This window comes from Anomaloglossus baeobatrachus, chromosome 1 (genome assembly GCF_048569485.1).
Source record: "Anomaloglossus baeobatrachus isolate aAnoBae1 chromosome 1, aAnoBae1.hap1, whole genome shotgun sequence".
Taxonomy (NCBI): Eukaryota; Metazoa; Chordata; class Amphibia; order Anura; family Aromobatidae; genus Anomaloglossus; species Anomaloglossus baeobatrachus.
Window position 1 is genome coordinate 865,455,201 of NC_134353.1, and position 26,256 is coordinate 865,481,456.

The following is a 26,256-nucleotide window of genomic DNA, read 5'->3' on the forward strand; positions in this document are numbered from 1 at the left end:
GACCAGATTTACAGTACCTTTGATGAATAGCTACACATTTCAGTCCTCTCCTTTGAGAGGATTGAAATTAATATAAATATATATATATATATATATATATATATATATATATATATATATGACCACCAGCATGACACAATAGCTGGAAGGAAGGGTTTGGAGGATCCAAACCAGGAGAAGTCTGGGGAAGCATACATATGTTCCGCCCCGGGCTCGTTTCTGGTGGGTGGCTCGAGCTCCTCCCGGACCCAGGGGGGGATCACGTCGCTCTGAAAGGGGGATGCTGGTGCTATGTGAGGGGTGGTGTTCGGAGGTCCACAGCCGGGGCTGCGGTTGTTTGGGGATTAAGTTTGTGCCGCCACCCACGGGTTGTGGTGAATGGATGGACACCACCGCTGCCATTGACTAGGCTCCCGGGGACGGTGTTGCGCAGCTTGGTGTTGACCCCTCCGTGGGTAGGGGGATGATGGTCCCGGTGGCCCGAGGGAGGTGCTGAGGCGGGGGAATGGATGCGTGCTGGCGTGTCGGTACAGTGCGGTGCGCGGCCCGAAGGCATTGTTGTACTCACTATTACAGACACGCTGGAGTCTCTGGTAAACCAAACAAGATGGTGGACGGTGCCCGCAGCCGGCTACGCTTTTCCCCTTTTCAGGTTGGTGGTTTCTGACTTTCTCCTGCACCTCACTTTTGGTAGAAATGATGACTCCTATGCCTGAGCAACGGTAGTCCGCTCCCCAGCTTTGTGTATGCCGGTAGAGCCCTTTTGCCCGCAGATGCTGGCCCGTGGGATCTTGATGCCTGGGCGGTGGCTTTCTATCCCTATGGTTGGGCTGTTGTCTTCAGTCGGGTCTTAGGTGGGAAAGGACTTAAAGTCCACTCCTCAATCAATGGATTCGACTCAGTTCAGTGGTTTCTGGGCCTCCTACTGGGTCAAAGTACCCCTTCTGGTGCTCGGGTTTCCAATCGGTTCCCCGGTTCGGTACCCGCGGGCCACTACCCGGTTCCGGTCCCTTACGGTTCCACCGGCTGTAATCCCAGCTCCTGCAGGCAGCCACCACTGTCTGCCTCCTTGCCACGGTACCAGGGCTACGACCCCGGCACCGGTCAGTGTTGACGCTGCAGACCTGACACCTCAGGCCTGCTGCACTTGAACTTGACTCCACTCCGAACTGACCAAACTCAACTCTCTCACTGTTTCCTGTCTCAGGCTCTCCGGACTCCTAGGTGGGCGTGGCCAACAACCTGGCCCCGCCCCCCTGGTGTGACCATTGAACACAGAGAGGTGACAAGGGTTTTGTAGGTTGGCTGCTGTCACCTTATTAAAGGGGGAAGGTGTTTGTGTAAGGGCCTACCTGTGACTACCTGGCTAGTCCAGGGCGTCACACATACGCACACTATATTTTAATTATAATTTTTTGTACATACAGTGAGTACGGAAAGTATTCAGACCCCTTTAAATTTATCACTCTGTTTCATTTGAAATTTTTTTTAAACAAACAAAACTGAAATATCACATGGTCATAAGTATTCTACTGGTGTAGAATTCAAGGCGAGAATGTTCCTCCTGATCTCCAATGAGCTGGATTACCACCTCCCGATGTCTGGTTTTCAAAATGTCCTTTCAAAACTCCTATGCACTTTATTATCTTCAGATAACATTTTTTAATGGCATATTATACAGCGAAATGTTATCATTCATAAAAATTTACAAAACATTTCCTTTTATAAAGAGATTATTTCTTTAACTAAACGGATTATTAAATATTTCACTTAGGCAAAGAGTATTAAGCACAGAGTATAGTCTTCCTCAATAAGACATAATCCAGGTTTACATATGTCTAATGTAACATGATCTCCTGGCATTAAACTTAACAGAGCTCAGTGAATTGGAGAGAAGCATCATTTAGTCTCATTAACGTCTTGTTAAAAGGAAAATCCATGAAGTTATTGCAACTAATGAAGATATTGGTTAATATACTTTTATTTGTCCATAGTGGAAATAGTAGGGATAATAAAAATGTAACCATAAGCGCTTGTATTAAGGAGGGAATGTTATAACATTGACAAGGCATTTGTCCGCTTTGGCTATAATGTGCCGGCCTCTGGTAGCCAAAAACTGGGAGCATAGCTGCAGTGTCAGAGATGGTTTGCTGGAAAGAAGAAAAGAGTAACAACTACTGCTTTTTTTATATCAGCAACATCTGGGGACAATTGACCTTCCCGCAATAAACCAATAACAATAGAAATAGTGCAACACAACTAAAATATTTTTTTTTTAATAAAAGCTAACTTTTAATGACTACTGCAGTCTCAATATTATGCAGTCCATCATGACCAGCGTCTTCAGCGCATTCTTTGTGGAGCACCTATCATGGCATGCTGCAATTTCCAACAGTTCACATAGAAACATAGAATGGTAGAGTTGGATGGGACCTCAAGGGCCATCGGGTCCAATCCCCTGTGAGTGCAGGTTTTCCTAAATCATCCCAGCTATATGTTTATCCAGTTTCCACTTGAAGATTTCCATTGATTGAGAGCTCACCACCTCCCGTGGTCGCCTGGTTCCACTCCCTGACTGCCCTCACTGTCAGAAATTTTTTCCTAATGTCTAATCTGAATCTCCTTCCTTTCAGGTTCATCCCATTGCTTCTTGTACTTCCTTGTGGTAATGAGAATAGGGTAGTTCCCTCTGCACTGTGACCACCTTTCAGATATTTGTTGACCGCTATTAAGTCTCCTCTCAGCCTTCTCTTTTGCAAACTAAACATCCCTAGTTCTTTTAGCCGGTCTTCATCTGACATGGTTTGCAGATTTTCTACCATCTTGGTTGCTCTTCTCTGGACTTGCTCCAATGTATTGATGTCTTTCTTGAATTGGGGCGCCCAGAACTGTACATCGTATTCCAGATGGGGTCTGACCAGGGCAGAGTATAGGTGAATAATGACCTCTCTTGATCTAGATTTAATATTCTTGTTTTGTTTTTGTTATTTTGTTGCAAACACCTTCTTCAAATCCCAAAGATTTTCTATGATGTTTAAGTTACGCGATTCTAACAACAACTACAGAATTTTCCAGGAATTTTTCTGAAACCAAGCCTTGGTAGATTTTGAAATGTGTTTTACATCATCGTCCTGTTATAAGGACCAATGTCGCCCTAAGCTTTAGCTATTAGATTTTCCTGTTACTTACTTAAATCCATCTTTCCCTCTACACTCTGCAGGTTTCCAGTGTCAGAGGAAGCAAAGTAGCCCTAAACATCACTGAGCCACTTACGTGCTTCTTTCTAGGTCTCATTGAACCACCACCATGCTTCACTATAAGCATTACCAATTCACTGCCATACATCACTGTAGGCAGGGTGCCATTTGAATGTATGCTTCATTCTTCCTCCTCCAGACATATTCTGAAATGAGGTCACCTAAGGTCAATTTATTTGCGGTCAAAGCTGGGGAACGTGGAATTCTCCAAGTGTGACCACAACTGAGTGACATCATCGCTCATCACTGAGGTTCAGTGTCTGCCTGAAGCCCAAAGTGTGCGGTCAGGTTCTGTGCCCATGTGCTGTGCTTTCAGTATGTATGTATGTATGTATGTAGCAGAGTCAGAATAGTCATGGGACCTCGTGTGGATTATGTTGGAACTGGTTATTTATTATTAATAAAGGGGTGAAAGAGTGTTTCTTTGTATTGTATTTCAAACAAGGGATTTTTTTTTATGTTTGTTGATTTTCACTTACAGATTACTAACGAGGGTCTAAGATGCCTTCAATTACTAATCTAGGGCTTAGTGGCAGCTGTGAGCTGTCATTAACCCCTTATCACCGCACCAGGACAATTGGGATGTTGGCTTTATCATGGCTGGGTATCAAAATTAGGGGGGACCACATACCTTTTTTTTAAGTTATTTATTTAAAGAATTTTTCAAAAAGCAGCATGGGGTCCCTTTTATTTTGATACACAGCCAAGATAAGCACACGGCTGGGGGCTGCAGTCTCAAGCCGTATGCTTTATCTGTGTTGGGTATCATAATATGAGGGGACCCTGTGTCAATTTTATTTATTTTTACACCAAAATCGGGACACACACAGCGTGTTGACTGGTTGCAGTCAGCCATGCAGTCACACAGGGTGGAGGCACAGTCTGACTGCAACCAGTCACAGACACTGTGACTGCCGGTGGGTGAGGGAAGCAATGCATATGCATGAGGTTATTGAGCAGCCCTGGAAGTAGTGTTACAACTGCGCAGGAGACCAAGTATAACGCGCTTGCTCTAATTCCCCTAGCCCTTCTGCCACCATTTTAAAGCCCCAGATTCGGGTCCCCATAGACTTATATGGATATCGGCATCCAAGCAGATATCCGAGATTAATTCTGTGACATAACCGGATTTTTATTTTTATTTTTAAATCCGGTTGGACCCGCTAATCCCAGGTATTCGAGGGTCCGCCCATCACTAATACAGAAATAGCAAATTAACAAGTTTTAATGTCTAATAAATTACCAGAAATAAATGTAAACATATTTAATGCATAGTAACAGAATTAAAGGGAACCTGTCAGCAGAAATGTCGCCCAAAACCTAAAAGATTCCCCCTCTGCAGCTCCTGGGCTGCATTCTAGAAAGGTCCCCGTTATTATTGTGCCCCATGTGAGACAAGTACCCGCCCATAATCTCGTGAGCGCGCAAACCTCACCAGCGGTCAGACACACTGTGTTCAGGGTAGTGCTAGACTGTATGGGCTGCTTCCAGGGATGACGTCCCTTTTGTCACGTGATAGTATTTTGAATACGCCCCTATCACGTGACAAAAGGGACGTCATCCCTGGAAGCAGCCCATACAGTCTAGCACTACCCTGAGCACAAGGTGACCGCTGGTGAGGTTTGCGCGCTCACGAGATTATGGGCGGGTACTTGCTGATAACAATCACAGCCCCGCCCATAATCACTTGCCTGTGCACACGTCACCAGCGGTCACACTGCTCAGTCCCGTGAAACTGGCACTGGGCATGCGCGGGGATGGCTGGAGCAGTGGGCGGTGCATCAGCTATGGAAAGGCGCGATGGGGGCGGCATACAGGACCAGGAGGCAGAATAACGGACGCCAGAAAGCCCGCCCCCGTGTCACATTTACACTATCTGAATAAAAAAAGGTACCACTTTATAAAGCCTTTATTTTGGTCTCACATGGGGCACAATAATAACAGGGACCTTTCTAGAATGCAGCCCAGGAGCTGCAGAGGGGGAATCTTTTAGGTTTTGGGCGAAATTTCTGCTGACAGGTTCCCTTTAAAGACATCGTAGAACAGATATAGAGAACTTGAAAAGAATATCTCAGACCAAATAAATTAAGTAACAATTGTCATTTCTGATTGTCTATTTCTAAATATTATCATAGGTTGACAAAGAGTGGGTTCAAAGTTTACACAGAAAAAAGTGGGGACCCTGCTCTCCTTCTCTTCCCCTGGGGGCAAACACCGCACCCCTGTACAACTCCCCTACCAACACTGGTTAAGGAGTCAGGGGGGATTCAAACCATCTACACTAAATTTGTGGGAATTTTCCAGGGCAGGTCCAGCGGATCTAGATTATTATTTTTAAAGCGAGCAGAGTATTATTGGCAATTTCCATTGCAAGATGGTTGAGGAATTGCCCACACATCGTATGTCAACAAGAGTACCAAAATGAAAAGAACATTTCTGAACCCCTGTGACATTTGAGGCACTCATTAGGGAATACAGGTTGTACCCTGTGCATTCTGGATGTGATGTAAAGCATACATTTAAGAATATAAAATTGTATGGTTTTTTCAATAGAGTTTAGGGGAACAAGTTTAGGGGATTCCGAGGCGAACTCCCACTGGTCATCGCTCACACATCTGTCTCACACTTGCGTCTCGTTAGATCATGTAGTGATTCTATGGTCCCTGCAGGCAAAAGGGCATATGAATGATCCAGGTGGATCCAGTAGCACCTGGGATAAAGGGGTAGATTAGAGAACAAGGTCTGAGGGGCACATCGTAATTGTAGGTAGCAAAAAATATAATGGTTTGGAAGGTTTAATTTTTCCTTTAGCATCTGGAAATGTGTATGGGCTTTAACCACAAAGATCTGACTGAGATAGATCAATCTCACTATTTCCCAAATAGGACCCCTTTCCAGATTTGACAGTTCAGTGAGGGTTTTATTTTGCCCAAATGAGCTGTGGTTGTCTTAAGGCCCAGTCACACACAACGACTTACCAGCGATCCCGAAAACGATGCGACCTGATAGGGATCGCAGGTAAGATGTCACACAGTCAGACCTTACCAACGATGCAGGAACAATACAGGTCGTAGTAGCGACCTGTATAACGATCTCAGCAGTCACTGTGACCCTGTCACACAGTGTCAAACACAGCGATGTGTCCTGCACAGCAGGACATCGCCTTTGAAGAAAATGGCCTGGACTATTCTGCAACGACTAGAGATCTCACAGCAGGGGCCTGATCGCTGGTAGGTGTCACACATAACGAGATCGCTAACGGGAAACCGTGACTCAGCTGCGATCTCGTTATGTGTGAAGGTACCTTTAGGGAGGGGACTGAAGCAACTTCCGTGCTGCATACCAGATCATAAGGGCCTGCTTGAGGATCAGGTATCAAGCGGATGCTTGTAAGGTCCTTGTAGAAGAGGAATGTAGCACATGTAGTGAGTGAGAGATCTCTAGTTTGTAGGGACGGACGATTTCCACAAGGGCACTCATCAATTCCTCTTCCTCCTCCAACCCCCCCACTCCAATGAAACAAATGAGAAATCTGGGCCACCCAGTAGTATAATTTAGCGTCTGGCTGTGTAGACCCTCCTCGCGTCCAGGGATGCCGCAGTATCCGAAGCCATAAAGTGGTGATATGGCCATGCCAGATAAATGAGGTGAACAGGTAGTGGAGTCTATCAAATGGATTAGTGCCTACATATACTGGCATTTGTAGGAGCATGAATAGCACCTTTGGCAAAACAATTAGTTAAATTAGGCTGCTGTGGGCCATAGGTGACAAGGGCAACTTATCCCATCCCTTTATCCTAGTCTGAATAAATGATAGCAGACTAAGGATATTCAGGTTGTAAAAGTCATCAGGGTTCCTGGAGACTTCTAGCCCCAGAAAATGGGTTACCCACTTTAGTGGCAGTAGGGTGGCACGGTGGCTCAGTGATCAGCACTGCAGTTTTGCAGTGCTTTGGTCCTGGGTTAAAATCCCACCAAGGACACCTGCAAGGAGTTTGTATGTTCTCCCCAAGTTTGTGTGGGTTTCCTCCTGGTTCTCCGGTTTCCATTCACCCTCCAAAGACATACTGATAGGGACCTTAGATTGTGATCCCCAATGGGGACAGTGATGATGACGAGGTATGTAAAGCGCTATGGAATTTATAGCGCTATAAGTGAATAATAAATATTATTATTATTATTATTATTATTAGGGGGACCTGCTTAGAGGGGGCTGTCAATCCGATGGGAAGGATACAGGATTTATTCCAATTATTTTTTAGGCCAGAGAAGAGACCAAATTCATCTATTCTGCTCAGTGACATCAGGAGGGGATACTTGTAGGAGCAAGATGATATCATCCACATACAGACTAATTTTGCCATGTAGGGAGCTTTGAATGAAACCTGTGATTTGCAGGGTAGAGCAGATAATGGCAGCCAATGGCTTCAAGTAATGACAATAACATATAACACCTGAGACAGTGGCATCCCTGTCAGATGCACTGAAAAAGGGGGGAAACAGTCTGAAATATATCCGTTGACCCACACGCGGGACAAAATAAATTTTAGAAAAAACAAAATCTGAAAAAAAAAGTAATTTTTTTCCAAAAAAAAGTTCAATACAAAAGTAAAAACATAATATTTATTAATTTATACAGCGCTGTTAATTCCACAGCGCTTTACATACATTGGCAACACTGTCCCCATTGGGGCTCACAATCTAGGTTCCCTATCCGTGTGTTTTTGGAGTGTGGGAAGAAACCAGAGAACCTGGAGAAAACCCACGCAAACACTGGGAGAACATACAAACTCCATGCAGATGATGTCCTTGGTTGGATTTGAACCCAGGACCCCAGCACTGCAAGACTGCAGTGCTAACCACTGAGCCACGTGCCAACCATACTGTACTTTATTTAGAAAACAAAAACTAATGTAATAAAATTCTGCCATTTTTTTTGATTGCCGTGGTTGTTGCCAAAATATTTCACACGAGAGCACATTTTGTAAATAAGTTTCCTAACTGAAATTCATTGACTTCTAAAAGGAGTCCAGAGCTAGAAAATGCCTGTATAAGGTCTGTCAGCAAATTTTAACCACTGCATGTGTGATATTTTTACACATTCCTAATGGTGACTAGGCAGTACCTGTAGCCCAAAAAATAAACATAATTTGTTAAAAGGGAAACGGTCAGCAGAGTTTTGCTATGTTATCTGAAGAGAGCATGCTGTAGGGGTTAACACACAGATTTCAGCAATGCTTCTCTTATCAAAAAACTGACTGTCAGAATTTCTATACCCAGTAAACTAAGTGATAGATATTTGTATTCACAGTTTCTTTGCCTACATTATGCTGCTCTCAGAGGAGGTAGCAAAAACCTGCTGACAGATTCCCTTTAACAATATTATACTTCCTTTTACATTATCTAAACACCACTGCGTTTCATACGCTGATGTCTCCAGTCTGTTATACAGTGTACTACCACCCTGTCGTTCAGAATCCTATGGCCACAAGAGGCGAATTACAAACTCCTCGCGCACTGGTACAGAGTCCCCTCTTGACTACACTCAATGTTTCCTGCAGTAGACCCGGTGTTGTGTTGGCGGTGCAGTGGGGCAGAGGGCACTTTCCTGCATATCTCTTGGGACTGTAGCGTGTTGCAGCCCTTATGGGGTCTATTTACTTGCACAGTAACAGGTTTTACGGTAGAAATGGGTCCAGCATTATATCTACTTCAACACAGTGAGATGGCATTGTCTGAGTACAAACGACCTCTCAAGATTCTGGATTATGGCAGCCCGTTCACGAGTCCCTCTAAATTGGAGGATTGTCGCCTGTCCATCGGTGGCTCTCTGGATCTCAAGAGTCAATGACACTATGCACATGGAGGACTTTACTTCTTCGATCCACGACACCTATGACAAGTTCTGGGCCAATTGGTATTACTGGCTTGACTTTAAGCAAACAGATGAATACAAGGAGGCACTGAGATAAGTTGGGGATTGCGTCTGCTTGTGGACTCTTAGGGGTTTAGACGCTCCCTGCTCCATCATCATATAGGTCTTCACCCACCCCCTCTTTTTTTGTACTGCCTCGCCCCCTTCTCTTTCTTCAGCTCTTCTCTTCTTACTCGCGTAGTTCTCTGGCTCTGCCCATCTCTAGTCTCCTCCTTCTGGCTAGGCTTCTTCTCTTCCCTGCCTACCATAGGACAGGATTTTTTTACATCCTATTAAAACTGTTGACAACTCTCTGTTTAACAAACTTTCTTTTTTGTAATGATTTTTGAACAATAAGTATTCATTATTTTACAAGGTGACCTATCGTTGTATGTTTTGTCATTGTTGTCAAGATAAAGAATTCTAAAAAAAATAAAAATAAAAAAATAATCCTATAGCCAGGGGGAGAGAAGTGGTCCATATTAAGGCTGAGCCAAATTGTCCAATTTCAAGGTGGAGAGCAGCAACACTCAACCAACGTCCCAAGAGAACATTGGTGGAGTCTCAGCTTTGATGGTCCCCCGGAAAATCACACACCGATGTGGAAGAGGAGGAAAAGATCCCTGTGTTCCCCCAAAGCAACCAGAATTATGTGGAGCACTAGATAGGCTTTTCCCTCCTTCAATAAATGCTACTAGTAGAGCATCTATTGACATTGTTTTCTCCCTCACAATGTGACACTTTACCCGAATATAGTCCATTGCACCTTTCTACCCATTAGTTTAGAGATGGCAGTGGGGTCCAAATAATGGAAAAAGAAACACAGTGGAGATATTGCATATATTGCAACAGACAAGAGCACAGATTTTAGGGATAGAGGACTCTACAAAACAGAAGAATATGAACATCATAATAATCCATGCTTTTTTCTTCTACGGCTCTACATCCTTTACGTTAACAATTGGTAATATGACATTTGATATTTTAAGCATTGGAAAGGTTTCGGAAAATGAGCACTTTCGCATATGATCTTTTTAATAACATCACGCATCTAGAAAGGTTTACTCATTCATTACTCAGAGAAAACCTTCTGGATGAAGCAATTGTCACTTATTTTTAATTAAATCAAACGAAGCACAAAAGATGAGCATACCGGCTCTATTACGTGGTGTGCCTCTATTATAGACCAAGGATGAGTCACACGCAACATAATGCATTTATCCCCGTAACAATGATTTGAAGTTCGACAACCGGGGAGAACGAAATATCCAATTATATCTCAGTGAATCACACAACAGGAAACCACCAGCCATCTGCTTACATTTCTACAGGAGAACACACTATCTATGAGAGATGTCCACATATGATGCAACCATCTAGGTACGACCAACACAATGGAGGAATGGTTCATAGGGTTTCATTAATAGATAACATGGATATGAGATATGAAAAAGTTAGAAAAAGTCCTAAAGGAAATTGTCCAGGGAAGGCAGTTACTTATAGGGTGCCTTGTGGGGTGTCTGAGGATCTGTTAAAGTGAACCTGTCAGGTCCAATATGCACCCAGAACCAGGAGCAGTTCTGGGTGTATATTGCTTATCCCTGCCTAACTGTCCCAGGCTACAGTGGAAGACAAAGATCTTTACCAAAAGTATTTCTAAAGATCCTTTAAGATTTGCTAATGAGTGGAGGGACTAGTCGCAAGGGCGTTATTTCCCCCAACTAGTCCGCCCTCTTGGCACAGGGGCCTGCAAACATGCTATTCAATGCACAGCATCATCGGCAGTGGCGCGCTTATCTGTGTCCGCTGTCACCGCCTCAGACACCTGGTGTAGGCTCAGTGAGCATGATCAGATGTCCCTGCACTTCTGGCCATGCGCACTAGACCTCTCAGAAGCTGGGGTGCGTACACCTGGCTTCATAGTGCGCATGGTCGAAAGTGCATAGACTTCTGATCATGCTCACTGACTGTAAACATGGTGTCTCTCGCAGTGACAGCAGACACAGGTTGCCGATGAAGCTGGGCAATGGGCATTTAATAGCATATTTGCACACCCCTGTGGGCGTGCTAACATGCCAAGAGGGTGGACTAGTCCGTGCGCTCATTTGCATCTCATAAAAGGATCTTTAGAAATACTTTTTCTAAAGATCTCTTTATCTATGCTAGTGTATACAGGGACAGTTAGGCAGGGATTAGAAGTATGCACCCAGAACTGCTCGTGGTTCTGGGTGCATATTGGACCTAACAGGTTCCCTTTAAGAAAAAAGCTTTTGAAGTATACGTATAATAAACAGAGGCAGCGACAGATCAGCAGACTAATTCTTGCATCCATCATCCATGGACAAATATGGGATCTGCTTTATGGATCCACTGTGTGGTTTTAAAAAATGAGTCAGCTAAATAGAGGTTATTGCAGCTGATGGATTACAATCGCGAGTATTAGTAATGCAGTCATCACCCATAGGACATCATGGTAACCATTCAATTGAGAAAAAAACCTACTGAATGGTCATGACTACAGTAGAGACAAGTGAGCACTACCATGCTCCGGTGCTCAGTAATTATAACGAGCGGTTAGATGCTCGATGGGCTTGATTCGTTTACAGAGTGTAATAGAAGTAAATGGAGAACGCGTGCATTTTTCCAGAAAAATGTTAGTTACCCATTAACTTCAATTATACTTGGCATACGAGTCACACCCATTGACCGTCCAACTGCTCGTTACAACTAACGAGCACCCGAGCATAGTAGTGCTAGCTCCTCACTAGTCATGATGAACCATTTAACAAATTCTTGAGACGAAACTGGATACCATGGGTGTCCGTAACCAGGTTTTAGGTTTTAAGGGAGCCTGTCACAAGATTGATGGTAGCCAAACCACAGCTGCATGAATCATAGACCGTCTCCTTTATTACAAACATATTGAAATGTGAAAGCCAAGGACAAGGTGACTAGTCCAAGAAGTATGTCCCTGCAGGAGTCTCCATGCCGACTTAGTCTTGCTAATGGGTCATTGTGTGTGTATAGGTAGAGGCCTGTCAGTATAGTTGAGAGAAAGATGCCAGAGAGACACAGGTGGGGACGATCCTCTTGGACTAGTCATTCCGAACATCATTTCTCAACAGTATATCAACTTCATCGGCAAAAATAAAAAAGGAAACAATAGTACTAACACCTAAATACAGTCTAAAATAGTATCGGTGAAATATAGATACAAAAAACGGAATTGTCCTTACCTCCAGAAATGGAAAGCATACAATGGACTACAAGGGCTGCATGGGCTTGTTGGGGTTGGACTCAAGCTTCTTGGGGTGAGACTGCAAAGTTAAAATGTCACTAGCAGTGAGCAAAGCAATCATAAGCAAATGGTCACGTTACAATGACACAAGAGGCAGGCAACAAAAGGTAAGCATACCAGAAATGAGAAGCTGCGGGATTTATTGGTCCCAATAGTAAGACTTTGTGTGAAACAGTTTCACAGTTAAGGCTATGTGCACCTCAATTAAAAATGCCCCACTGTTTTGTGTACACAGCTCCTATGAAGACCTTTGTCCTGATGGTTTCAATCTAAAAACAACTCTAATATGTAGTCAGAGTCTGCAGTCATTTGTTGCACCCTAGCATCTGCCCCCTCTTCTATAGGTTCAAGGTTAGGAAGATGCAGGGACAGAGGAATAAATATTAATGATTTTATTTATATGGCGCCATCATATTTCGCAGCACTAAGCAAATACCATATTTTTCTGATTATAAGATGCACTTTTCCTCCCAAAAATTGGGATGGAAAATGAGGAGTGAGTCTTATAATCCAAATGTAGCTTACCAGGAGGTGGTGGAGAGGAGCATCAGCCAGCTGTTGCAATGCTGCAAGTGCTGTGCTGCGGTGGCTGTGCTAGGGGTGCGGGCGCTGTGAAGTAGAGGCTGTGCTGGGGCCGCGGGCGGTGAGGGCTTCAAATAATGGTGCCCGGAGTTGGCGTATGCGTCACCTTTGGCCTACTGATATCCCAGCAGCAGACATAAGGAAAATGGCGCTCAGAGATGGAGAGTGCGCAGATGACATCTCGACTTGTCATTGAGTTGAGAACTCCATCTGCATAAGAGCCAACTTCGGGCGCCATTTCTTTGAAGCCCGCACCGCCAAAAGTTTCTAGGATACCCGTCGCACCGCTCCACCACCACTGCCATCAACCCTCGGTAAGACACCACCGGATTATAAAACGGACCCCATTATTTTTCCCACCTATTTTTTTCCTCTAAATTTGAGGTGCGTCTAAAAATCCGATGCATCTTCTAAACCAAAAAATATGCGGTAACTCTTTCATGCCAGAGCCTGTTTTTTCCTTCCTTACAATTTTTTCAATTCTGACCAGTGTCACTTTTTGTGGCAATAACTCTAAAACGCTTCAACAGTGATTCTGAGACTGTTATTTTCATGACTTCTTGTACTTCATGTTAGTGGTAAATTTTAGTTGAGATTATTTGCATTTATTTATAACAACATTTTACATTTGAATATTTTTTTTTTTTTTAAATTTAGCAATTTTGGAACATTTAATTTTTATGCCCTTAAACCAGATATGTATTACTGATTTTGTGGGATATAACTAACATTGGCCACATGTCGCATTTGCAGGGCGCCTGATGTGTCTTCACAGTGCAAACGTCCAAGAAGTGACCCCATTTTGGAAACTACACTCCTCAAGGAATTTATCTACAGGTGTGGCGAGCACTTTGAACCCCCAGATGCTTCACAGAATTTTAGAACATTGAGCCATTGAAATGACAAAAGACATGTTTGCCACAAAAATGTTGATTAAGGCGGGCTTTGCACACTACGACATCGCAGGTGCGATGTCGGTGGGGTCAAATTGAAAATGACGTACTTCCGGCATCGCATGCGACATCGTAGTGTGTAAAGGCTCGATGATACGATTAACGAGAGCCAAAGCGTCGTAATCGTATCATTGGTGCAGCGTCGGCGTAATCCTTAATTACGCTGACGCGACGGTCCGATGTTGTTCCTCGCTCCTGCGGCAGCACACATCGCTGTGTGTGAAGCCGCAGGAGCGAGGAACATCTCCTACCGGCGTCACCGCGGCTTCCGTAGAATATGCGGAAGGAAGGAGGTGGGCGGGATGTTTACATCCCACTCATCTCCCCTCCGCTCCGATTGGCCGCCTGCCGTGTGACGTCGCAGTGACGCCGCACGACCCGCCCCCTTAATAAGGAGGCGGGTCGCCGGCCAGAGCGACGGTCGCAGGACAGGTGAGTCCATGTGAAGCTGCCGTAGCGATAATGTTCGCTACGGCAGCTATCACAAGGATATCGCAGTTGCGACGGGGGCGGGGACTATCGCGCTCGGCATCGCAGCATCGGCTTGCGATGTCGTAGTGTGCAAAATGCCCCTTAGTCTCAAATGTTAGATTTTCAAAAGTGTAACAGGAGAAAATGGACCATACAATTTGTTGTGTAATTTCCTGAGTATGCCGATACCTGATATGCAGTGGCAGTGGGGGCAACACGCGGGGTGGGGGGGGGTGGGGGTCATCTCAGGGGCCTACCTGAAGCTATTACTACTGTAAACTATCAACGTGTGAGCACATCGATACAGTTAATCTCTGAGGTAGTGCAGGGAGACATGATCTTCCTGATCGGCCACTCCCGGACTCAGTGGGGACATGGAGTAGCTTGATGATGTAATGACTTTGGGGCTTTGCATGCCCCAGCACAATGACATCACTGCATGGGTCTTCCTATGCCTTGGTCCTGTCTGCCAACAGATACCTCAGGATCCATAGTTGAATATAATATTTTTTTTTTGGTTGTAGGGAAAATAGTTGGGGCCATTAAATAGTGTGGGAGGATACTGGGGGCCATCATACAGTGTGGGGGGAATACTAGGGGCTATATTATAATGTAGGGGAAACACTGGGGGTCATATTACAGTGTGGGGAAAATACTGGGGGTAATATTACAGTGTGGGGGAAATACTGGGGGAAATATTACCGTGTGGGGAAATACTGGAGGCCATATTAAAGTCTAGGAGGAATAGTGGGGACCATAATAGAATGCAAGTAGGGCTACTGGGGGCCGACATACAGTGAGGGGGGAAATGGGCCCATCATACAGTGCGAGGGGACTACTGGTGGCCATCATACAGAGGAGAGGACTACGGTGGGGCCCAGCATGCTGTATATAGGGAGCTGTGTATCTGTCATGCTGTGTATGTGGGATCAGTCGTGACATGCTGTGTAGAGTGGAATTACCGTATATATGGGGGGACTCAGGAGACATTTTAAAATGTTAAGTGGGCACTTAAGAAGCATTATTGTTATAGGGACACTCAGTGTATTGGGATTGTATTGTGAAATCAGAGGGCACAATGTGGTACTGTTGTCTAGGGCCCTTGCACAGGGCATTAATATCATCTAGGCTGCAATTTTACCATCTAGAGAACACAAAGGAGACATTTCACTTTGTAAGAGGCACAGTAGTGGACATTATCTGAGGTTCTAATAGGAACAGTAATAGGGACACATACGACAGCAATGGTTCAGTATTGGGGTGACAGCAGGATGAGGAGTTTGGGAATATATGGTGCTGGAAATGTGAAGAGTCAAATGTGTCTTTGTTGTAATCTGCAGATGAGTCCTGGCTGGAAGAAGTTGTACTGTCAGCCAGAGCCAGAGGGAAAAGATGGGAAAAGTGAATAACTCCATCAGAAAGAATGTCCGCTGTAAGTCACCATCTATAACTGTCACCATATGGCAGTAATATTGGTGCTCTTTGTATATTGATTTTCAGTAACAGGGTGGTCATCAGCTAATATTTCCCTATACCTATGATTAGCCTGCACCATCGTAGTTGTGCACATGGCTACCCCTATCTGAGGTGAACTTCTAGCTATGCCTCTGTGTGGTGGGCAACTTCTGTTTGGGTGCATGGCAGGGCTCGGACGTGAAGAGCATCATTTGACTTTTGGCCATATGTGGTTGAAAATTTCTTATAGGCACGGTACAAAGCTCAGAAGGGAAGAAGGGCCACGTTGGAGCTCAGATTTTGCTGGAATCATATGAGGTTGCTAAGTCACATTGGCAAAGCCCCTGAAGCGACAGAACAGTAGAGTCCCCCATAATTCATGCTATTTTACAAACTATACCCCTCAGTGAACTCTAGGGGTGCAGTGAGCAAATTAGCACCACAGGTGCGTCACAGAATATTAAACCATTGGGCGGTGAAAAAAAATAATTTTATTTTTTTTTTACTAAAATTTAGTTTTAGCAGCAAGGTTTTAATTTTTAAAAGGGCTAATAGGAGAAATTACAAAACAATCTGTGTATACTTTTTTTTCCCTGAGTACACCAGTACCACATACAGTATGTGGTTAGGAACTACTTTCAGGCATAATGCAAAGTTCAGAAGGAAAGGAGTGCCGATTTTGCCGTTATGCTTTGTGGGTGCCATGTCACATTGGCAGTGTCTTATGAGGTACCAAAACAACATAGCACCCCCATAAGTTACCCCATTTTACTAACTATACCTCTCAATTAATCTAAGGGTGTAGTGATCATATTGACACCACAAGTGTGTCACAGAATTTTACACCCATGGTGGGGTGAAGAAAAAATACACCACAAAAATGTGGTTTTAGAGACAGATTTTACATTTTCACATGGGGAAATAAGTATAAGTGGCACCAAAATTTGTTCCACAGTTTTGGCTACATGTGGCAATACCTCACATGTGACTGTACAGTATTGCTTAGCTACATGGCAAGATTCAGGAGGGAAGGAGCACTATTTGATTACTGGAGCACAGATTTTCCTAGAATAGTTTTCAGACTCTATATACACAGCCCATAAGTGCCAGAAAATCAGAAACCCCCTCAAGTGACCCAATTTTGGAAATTACACCCCTCTGGGAATGTATCTACAGGTGTAGTGATATTTTTGACTCAATGGGTGTTTTCCATAAATAAGTAGCAATGGATGTTGCAGAGTAAAAATTGCAAATCTGCTATTTTTGTGCTCATACCTTGTGTACAGATTGTGTATATGGAGACACGTACCCTGTAACTTAAGTGGTCTCTCCTCACTATTGTAATGCAAATGTGGATGCTAAAGTCGTTTAGCCAGTTAGGCAGACTGTGGGGCTCAGAAGGAGGGGGGCATTTGAATTTTGGAGGACAGCTTTTGCTAGATTTCTTTTGGGGGGTGCCATAGCGCCTTTCCAGAGCCTTTGTATTACCAGTAATGTGAAAATTTTTGGCCACAATATTTATTGATAACTTTTTATTTCGATTTTGGGAGAGGCAGAATGAACATGAAATAGCAATTCAGAAATTGATTTTTGTTTTTACGCTGTTCCCTAAAGAGGTTTAGTTGTGTGACAGTTTTATAGATAGGGTTGTTCCTGATGCGGCGATACTAAATATATGTTTGTGAGTTTTTTTGCTTATTTTTATTTTTACATAAATATACATATATACTGGTATACTATTTTGCATTTTTATGTTCTATATTTTGTGATTTTTTTAAATATATATTTTTAACTTTTTTTAGTCTCTATATGGGACTTTAACTTTTATTAGTCGGATTGCTGGTGTAATGCATTGCACAAGCATGGCAATACATTATAGCTGTCAGTTTTATACTGGTAAATCGCCTGTTAGACCCGGCTTCCGGCTGGGTCTAACAGGCCATCATATATGCCAGACACGGAGGTCATCATTGAGCCTCTGGCTGTTATCACGTCACTGGGGTGCTGGAGGGGTGAGAGATGGAGCGCACTCCCGCTCACAAACTTCTATAAGCCAGAATCACTATTGATCGTGGCATATGGAAGATAGAAAAGGGTTAATGTCATCGGGACCTGACCCAATCAGGTCCTGATGATGTAGTCTGTCAAAACTAGCATTCTGCACAGGACTGAAATCCTTGTATTTGTGGGACTCTGAGGTTCCCGATCCCAGCCTGACCGCCGACTGTAGAGAAAAATCGACGTTGCACAAAGCTGAGCAAGCACAGAGGTTTATCTACAGTGGGTGACTGGGAAGAGGTTACGTGGGGACTTATACAGACAATAAACAGAAGTCTTTGAGATGGAGGTGCGAGGTTCGGATTATGGAGGATGTGAGTCTTAGATCAGCTGCAGAAGGGAGAGCACTGGTAGATATATAAGACTGCAGGATCAGACTAAGACTGTTTTTAGGGTGCAACCATGGACACACAATCTACATAAGAGTTATATACATACAGTGTGTAAAATAACTATTGAACAGGTCACCAATTTTCTAAGGCAATATATTTCTAATGGTGCTATTGACATGAATTTCTCTCCAGATATCAGTAACAACCCATCCAATCAACACAGGCAAAAGAAATCAAACCACAGATGTCTATAAATTTAGTGATATGCCAATAGTGATAATGAGAAAGAACACCGGGAAAAAAAAATTGAACACGTGATTGAAATGTATTTAATGCTTCCTACAAAAGCCTTTGTTGTTGATGACAGCTTCAAGACGTCTCCTGTATGGAGAAACTAGTCACATGCATTGCTCAGGTGTGATTTTGGCCCATTCTTCCACACACTCTTCAAATCCCGAAGGTCCCATGGGCTCCTTCCATGAACTTTCATCTTAAGTTCCTTCCATAATTTTTCTATTGGATTCAGGTTGGGTGATCGGCTGGGCCATTCGAACGAATTTATTTTCTTTCTCTGAAACCAATTGAGAGTTTCCTTGGCTGTGTGTTTGGAATCATTGTCTTGCTGAAATGACCACCCTCGTTTGAGGTTAGTCATCCTGGTAGATGGCAGTAGATTGCAATCAAGAATTCATTTGTTCATTCATCCTTCCTTAAATCATATGAAGTGCCATGTTGTGAAAAACAGCCCCACACCCCACCTCTAAACTTCACTCTTTGTATGGTGTTTTTGGGGTGACATGCAGTGTCTTATGTTGCTCATTAGGACATCCAAAAAGTTTGATTTTGATCTTAGCTGACTGGACTATATTCTCCCAGTATTTCACATGCTTGTCAATGTTGCTGGACAAACTTTAAACATGCTTGAACAAGGTTTTTGTTCAACAATGGGTTCTTGCGTGGTAAGTGTGCATACAGGCCATGGAGGTTGAAAGCGTTACTTATTGTTTCTCTTAAATATTGTACCAGCTGATTCCAGGTCTTTCTGTAGCTCTCCACAGGTGGTCCTTGGCTGTTGCACACACTCTTCTCATAATTATTTTCACTCCTCTATCTGAAATTTTGAGGGGAGCACCTGGTCGTGGCCTATTTACGGTGACATTATATTTTTTACATTTTCAGATTATTACCCAACATTGCTCACTGGAACCTTCAGTAATTTGGAAATTCTTATGTAACCAATGTTATCAGTATGTTTTGCAACCAGATTGCAAAGCTCTTGAGACAGATCACTGGTTTTCCCCATCATGAGATGTTTCTTGTGTGGCACCTTGATTACAAGACACCTTTTTATAGGCCATCAGTTGCAGAAGCTGATATTTTTCACTTAGTGGCAGGATTGCTTTCTAACTACTGATAGATTTTAGCTGGTGTCATGACTTGCCACGGCTGTTTGCACATCTCTTTCTTTATGTGTCCAGTACTTTTTCTCTTTTAACACATAACTTATGAACAGCTTTGGTTTGATGTGTTTGCCTGTGTGGATTGGATGGGTTGTTCCTGATATCTGGTGAGAAATTCATGTCAATAGCACCTTTAGAAATATATTTACTTAGAACATTGTTGACGTCTTCAATGCTGTATAAACACAAATATGTTTAAGATTAATAACTAATTTTATGTATTTTTTGCCAATTACCTTAATACATTGGTGCAAGGGGAGACTTGCTCTAACATGCAGCAATGCAGCACTTGATGTAGTACAATATAGTGGCATATAGAATTCCTGTGGCTCAAATGTGGATAGTAGCAAATCACCATACAGCTGCCGACACACAACTGCCATGTGCACAAGGTCTTACCTCAACAGGTTTGAAATTTTTGAACATTGCTACAGAATATCTTAAAATTTCAGATCCAGGCATGTCCACATCATGTTGGGCCACATATTTCTAAATCTGTCTGAACCCTCGAAAAATGGGATTGAGGCATGCCCACAACAAAGCCATCCACTATGATAAAGCAAATGGAATAACTCTGTACTCAATGCTAAAACAAAGCATGGACTGCCTTTTTTTTTTTAAGACTGTTACAAAAGCATATTCCACCATGCTACTGGGTCCATCCAAAACTAACAGACACTGGATTGCTTATAGAGGTGGTTCACTACTTATTTTTTCAAGCCAGAGTGATATTAATGCTGAGAAACAAGGCTTCTCTCAAATACCTTGTGTTGCCAATAGAGGGTTTGAGCTGTGCTACTACGGTCCACTCATCCCCTTCTCGTGACCCCCAGGCTCCGTGACCTCTGATGTCCGGTGATGTCATGTCAACTTCCAGTCATCACAGAGGTGGCCCCAGTTTCTGTGCGTGTCTGGGCTATGGGCAGCGCTTCCCAGCATCTCCCTGCTCTCTCCTTCACCACAGAGTGCCGCAAGCAGGTGCGATGCTGGGCTGTGATGAGCGGTGAAATGCCGCCCATAGCCCAGTCACTCAGGGACACTGGGGCTGCCTCGGTCATGTCAGGTCAAAAGGAAGTTGACGTGACATCACCGGACATCAGAGGTCATGAGAAGGGGATGAGTGGACCGCAATAGCGCCGCTCACAGACACTATTGGCAACACAAGGAATTTGAGAGAAGCCTTGTTTCTCAACGTTATATTGATGTGGCTTGGAAAAATAAGTAGTGAACCACATTTTTAAGGGCACATCTTTGGGATGTCAGACGACTGCTTCAACAAGGTTGTGAATGTCCATCCCAAACTGGATGTGAACAAGTCCAATAATTTATATCAAAGACTATTTATTTTTAGAGGTCAAAATTTGAGTAGATACTTTCTGCATTAGAGAATTACTAGGAGTACATATGGTGGTCCATATCAACAAAAAGCGAAAACGAAAGATAATGAACACACAATTCTTCTTTCCTCTTGAATGCAATTAAAAAAAACAACAAACTAATGGTAAGTATAGTCATCTAAATGACAAAACTAACCATTCATGCAAAGGAAGAAGAAATGACAAGACCAAGGGCAAAGGCAGAAGTTAAGAAGAGAGAAGACCAGCTATTGTCTAAGGAACTATAGCATTCTGAACCATACAGTGACTTGAAAATGTATTCATACCCCATGAACTTTTCCACATTTTTTTCTTCACATTATTCCCGCAAATTTAAAATGTATTATATTGGGATGTTATGTGCTATACCAATACTAAGTAGCAAGTATTTGTGAAGAGTAAAGGAAATGATGCATAAATCAGAAAATTGTGATACATTTGTATTCAGCCCATTGTAGTGTGATACCACTAAATAAAATCCCAATAAAAATAAATTTCAGGTTTATTGGTGCAATGTAAAAAGCTCACAATGTATGAATACTTTTTCAAGGCACACATACGGTTCTTCATTTCCCCATTGGAAATGTATGGAATGGTTCCTATGAAGCAGAGAACATTTTCTTTTTCTGCTTTGAAGGCTATGGCCATTTTTGCTTTGTAATGAACTATTTAAATGTATGGTCTAAATATATGCCACAACCCATTGTCTAGAGCTCCTATGCAGACTACGGTGTGTACAATGATATGGTCTTCCATTTGTACTCTACATCATGCTAAGGGGACAGACAAAAGGGATCATGGCTGCAAAAATCAAATGTCTCAGGGCTATTTGTACTCCATGACCATGTAGATACTAAGCAAAAGAGCAGACAGCATCCCGGGGGTATTCTCCATAAACTTTAATCCATAATAAACAGATGCAAAGTTTCGCCCTACAAATGAGATTTATCAAGCATGCTTGATTAAGCCCATTTGTAGGGTGAAACGTTGGATCGGTTTCTTGATAAAGCCTATTTGTAGGGCGAAACATTGCATTTGTTTCTTGATAAAGTCTATTTGTAAGGCGAAACGTTGCATCTGTTTCTTATGGACTAAAGTTTATGGAGAATACCCCTGGGATGCTGTCTGCTCTTTTAGAATTTATATGCCAAGTGGATCCCTTGGATTGTACGGTGTCCCCATTTTCATGCATGAGAGGTTTACCTGAGGTGCTGCAAATATACTTGCCATTGTTCATGTAGATACTTAGCGCTGCATAGGAGCTTCAGACACAAAACGGCTTTTAAAGAATAATTGCAAATCTACTTTATTTTGGATCCAGCGAGGCAATAAAAAAAAAAAAAAATATTAAAGGTGGACAAATCCTTTAAGCCAAACACAAAATGGTAAATACATGACATAACGTGACACAGATTGAAATGCAAAGGGTAAATGTGTGCAAAAAGCAGTATAGACAAATGCAAACATGTACAGGCCAAAGTGGTGGCAAGTAGAGACTATGCATGGTACGTAAGGCAGCAACCATCATGGCTATTGTGCCAGCTTCATAACATGTGTATTCAGAAGTGAGACACTTACATATAACTACCATAAGGAAGTACGATGGGGTGGAATAAAATACCAACATTACATTGACAACTCAATAATCACAGTATAAATGAAGAGCAAGGCTGGGATCACACACAAACATTTCGCAGTATGACAGTTGCATTTAGTATTTTCTCAATACTTGTTTTTTTCTCCGGGATGTTACTCAATGAGGCATATTTATCAGTGAAATTGTATTAAAAAATTGGGGGACTAAACACCATATTTACCAAGTAACTTCAAAACTTTTTGTATGACATTTGCAAAGTAAGAAAAAGACGGGCTTGCTTTCAAGTAAAAAAATAAATACATAGATTAGGACCCAGTTCATCACGATTAAAGAGGTGGTCCACCTCAAAGCATAGTGGCCACATCAATGTACAGCTGTGACAGAAGGTTATTACTAAATACCTTCTGTTGTCCATTCTGCCTATGAGAGGCACTATCGCTGTCCGCTCATCCCCCTTCACATGACCCCTGACTGCAGTGACCTCTGATGTCCCTTGATGTAAAGTCAACTTCTGGAATTGGAAGGTGACCCGGCATCACTGAAGCGGGAACCAGTCTCCGTGAGTGACTGGGCTGTGGGCGGTGTTTCATCACATCACACTCCAGCATCTCACGCGCGCTCTCCTTCACCGCAGAGTGCTGCAAGCAGGAGTGATGCTGGGCTGTGATGAGCGGTGAAACTCCGTCCACAGCCCAGTCACTCACGGAGACTAAGGCCGGGCTCGGTGACGCCGGGTCACCTTCCAATTCCGGAAGCTGACGCAACATCACTAGACATCAGAGGTCACTGCAATCCAGGTGATTGTGGATGAGCGGACAGCGATAGCGCCGCTCACAGGCAGAATAGACAACAGAAGATATTTAGAAAAAGACTCTTCTGTCTCAGCTTTACATCGATGTGGCCACTATGCTTTGTAGTGGACCACCCCTTTAATGCTTTGCATTTCAGTATAAAGTCTACTGTAGTAACAGGAGCCAAATCCATTAAGAATTTACAAAGTTGGCAAAATTGGTGTTAAAACGAAAAGGTTGTTATAAAATTTAGGTTTCTTTATACAAGTTTTACTACAGATTTATGATACAAATTGATGAAATGGCTCTAGTGTGTGTAAAAAAGAAAAAGAAAAAGTTCCCTTAAAAATCTGCGATATTCTGGAAATAGTAAATGTGTCCAGTAAATTCCTAGACATAGAATTGACTATCATGATACAAAAATATCCGTGTGTCACCTTTGCCTAAAGGAACAGTTTTCACAAAACCAAAAAGATGAACAAAACAAAAAGTTATATGGAAACCTAAATGTGTACACGCACATTGGACATAGAAAGAGGCACTAGTTTGGCCAATGGCATTCTGAACATATTATATTGCCATACAGAGTTCACTTAGGCGGAGTACTACAGAGACACAAGGACACGGTGCGCCGCTATACTGTGCTCTGCCGGGCACCGTGTGCAGGACATGTTCTCCCTACAGCATGTGACAGACCATGTAAGATGGCAGTCTGAACCCATATCAAATATCAGAAAAAAGTGTCTCTACATGAGCTTAAGACATCTGGAAAATACACTAAAGGCCTCATGCACTTCTAGGTTCTATATTACTACAGATCGGACCCTTTATATGGATGTATGAATGAGGCCTAAGTGGAACTTTTTCAGTATTAGATAAGTTTTTAATTTTTAGAATACTATTCTCTAATTTCTTGAAAATAAATGAAGAACTATACATGTTTTTATGATTTTACCCACAACATATGGTCACACATTTAACAAGACGATGAACAACATATGCAAGAAACAGTCGAGCGCTTTCTATTGTTTCGCACGCACCATCCTGCAACTTGTACTAAATAGGCAGCTCGCTTATTTATGGATGGCAAACAGGACTCAATAAAAGGGGTTATGCAGAGGTTTCAATACATATCTTTCTATTACAGTTATAGTAACTTTGGGGCCAGTGTTCCCCATAGCGGCTTTAGCCCAGGATCCATACTGCGGGTATTCCAGTCAGCCTCCATCACAGGGCATTGATTGGCATGTTAGTAGGTACCATAGCAGCGTGTGATGGGGGATGATTGACAACTTATTCCAAAAGTAAAGCCGCCCCTCCCCCTTTGTCGCTCCCCATGCTGTTAGCCAACCTCAGTTGTGGTCAACAGGTGACAGAAGAGATGTTGTTCTGGGTCCAATATGGCCAGAAGAGCAATGACAGGGATAGACTACAGGGGTAAATGGGCTCTGGAAGTAATAACACTATATTATACAAATATATTTCACTATTTCCACCCAATTCAACTATTTATTCCCTGGTGAACCTCTTTAGGCCAGATTCAATCTTTTGTTACTTGTTTAACTCAATGTGGGAACTTGGTCTAAGTCAGCAGGTTGAACCACTTGCCTAGTTTTATTGCGTTTTTTTAATGTTTCCGCAATTAAAAAAATGAACAAAAAAAAAAAGCTTGACTAAGTGCCAGAAATATGCACGGATTTTAGTTGACAACTCTGAGTAAAATCCGCAATACATCTGTGACATGTGAACCTAGCATTAAAGGGAACCGGTCACCAGGTTTTCCCGTAATAAACTAAAGCCACCACCTTAATCTGCTCTATTACGGCGGTCTATCGACTATTCTCCAAGTCCTGAACTCTACTAAACATGCAAAAAATACCGTACTTCTGGCATACTGTGCGATCCAGTCCAATGGGTGTCTTTTTTCTCTTGGCACCTTTTCTATGTGCAGAAGGTTGAAGACATCGGATCTAAACCATGAATTCCCCCCGCCTATACCTTTTATACTTACACCACATGGCACGGTGCGCTCTCATGGGCGTTTTTTTTTTCCTTGACTCCTCCTCTATATGTAGAATCAAATCCTACAACATCCACGGATCACTTCACATCTTGTACCTGCGCAGCTTAAGTGCAGGCCTGCGCATTCGCTTTATGCGCTATCCCCCTACGTGCAGAGCAAAGTTCTATAATGTGCCAGCAACTTTTACCCCAGAAGTGAAGTCGGTGCCAACACTTGGGCAGAAAAGGACTTTAATCCATCCTCAATGCCTTAGAGCAACATATACCTGCACTGCAACTGCACAGGTACAAGATTCGCAGCAATGTGTGGATGACGTAGGAGGCGTCATCCACATCAATGAAGCCAGGAGGATGGTGATACTACACATAGAGAAGGCGTCAAGAAAAAAAAAAAAAAAAAAAAAAAGGCCCATGAGAGCGGATCACGCAGTATGCCAAAAGCATAAAAGGTATAGGCAAAGGGAATTCATGGCTTAGATCAGAGGTCTTCAACCTTTATGACCTTGAGAACAAAATTCAGGTCTAAGAGAGGGTTGCGAGCCACATCCAGTTCCTGTCCCCTCACAGTAGTGGTACCCAGAGCCCCCAATACTCTCATAATAACAGGCAAAGCTTTTCCACAGATATCACACTGAAGCAGTAAACCAAGATCAAGGTGTTCCTACCTTATACCTATTGAGATCTGCTCTT

At 43.0% G+C, this 26,256-nt stretch overlaps 1 protein-coding gene across 8 annotated transcripts in view; it reads right to left on the minus strand.

The window, feature by feature from the left end:
• Positions 1-26,256, minus strand: part of MAST4 (microtubule associated serine/threonine kinase family member 4) — a 775,598-nt gene that overhangs the window by 269,033 nt on the left and 480,309 nt on the right. The window contains exon 2 of one of the 8 annotated variants that reach the window (XM_075325977.1): positions 12,408-12,488. The exons of the other annotated variants lie outside the window; for them this stretch is intronic. Within the exon in view, the coding sequence (XP_075182092.1) occupies positions 12,408-12,488 (81 nt within the window). The remainder of the gene's footprint in view (positions 1-12,407; positions 12,489-26,256) is intronic. 8 annotated transcript variants of the gene reach the window in all.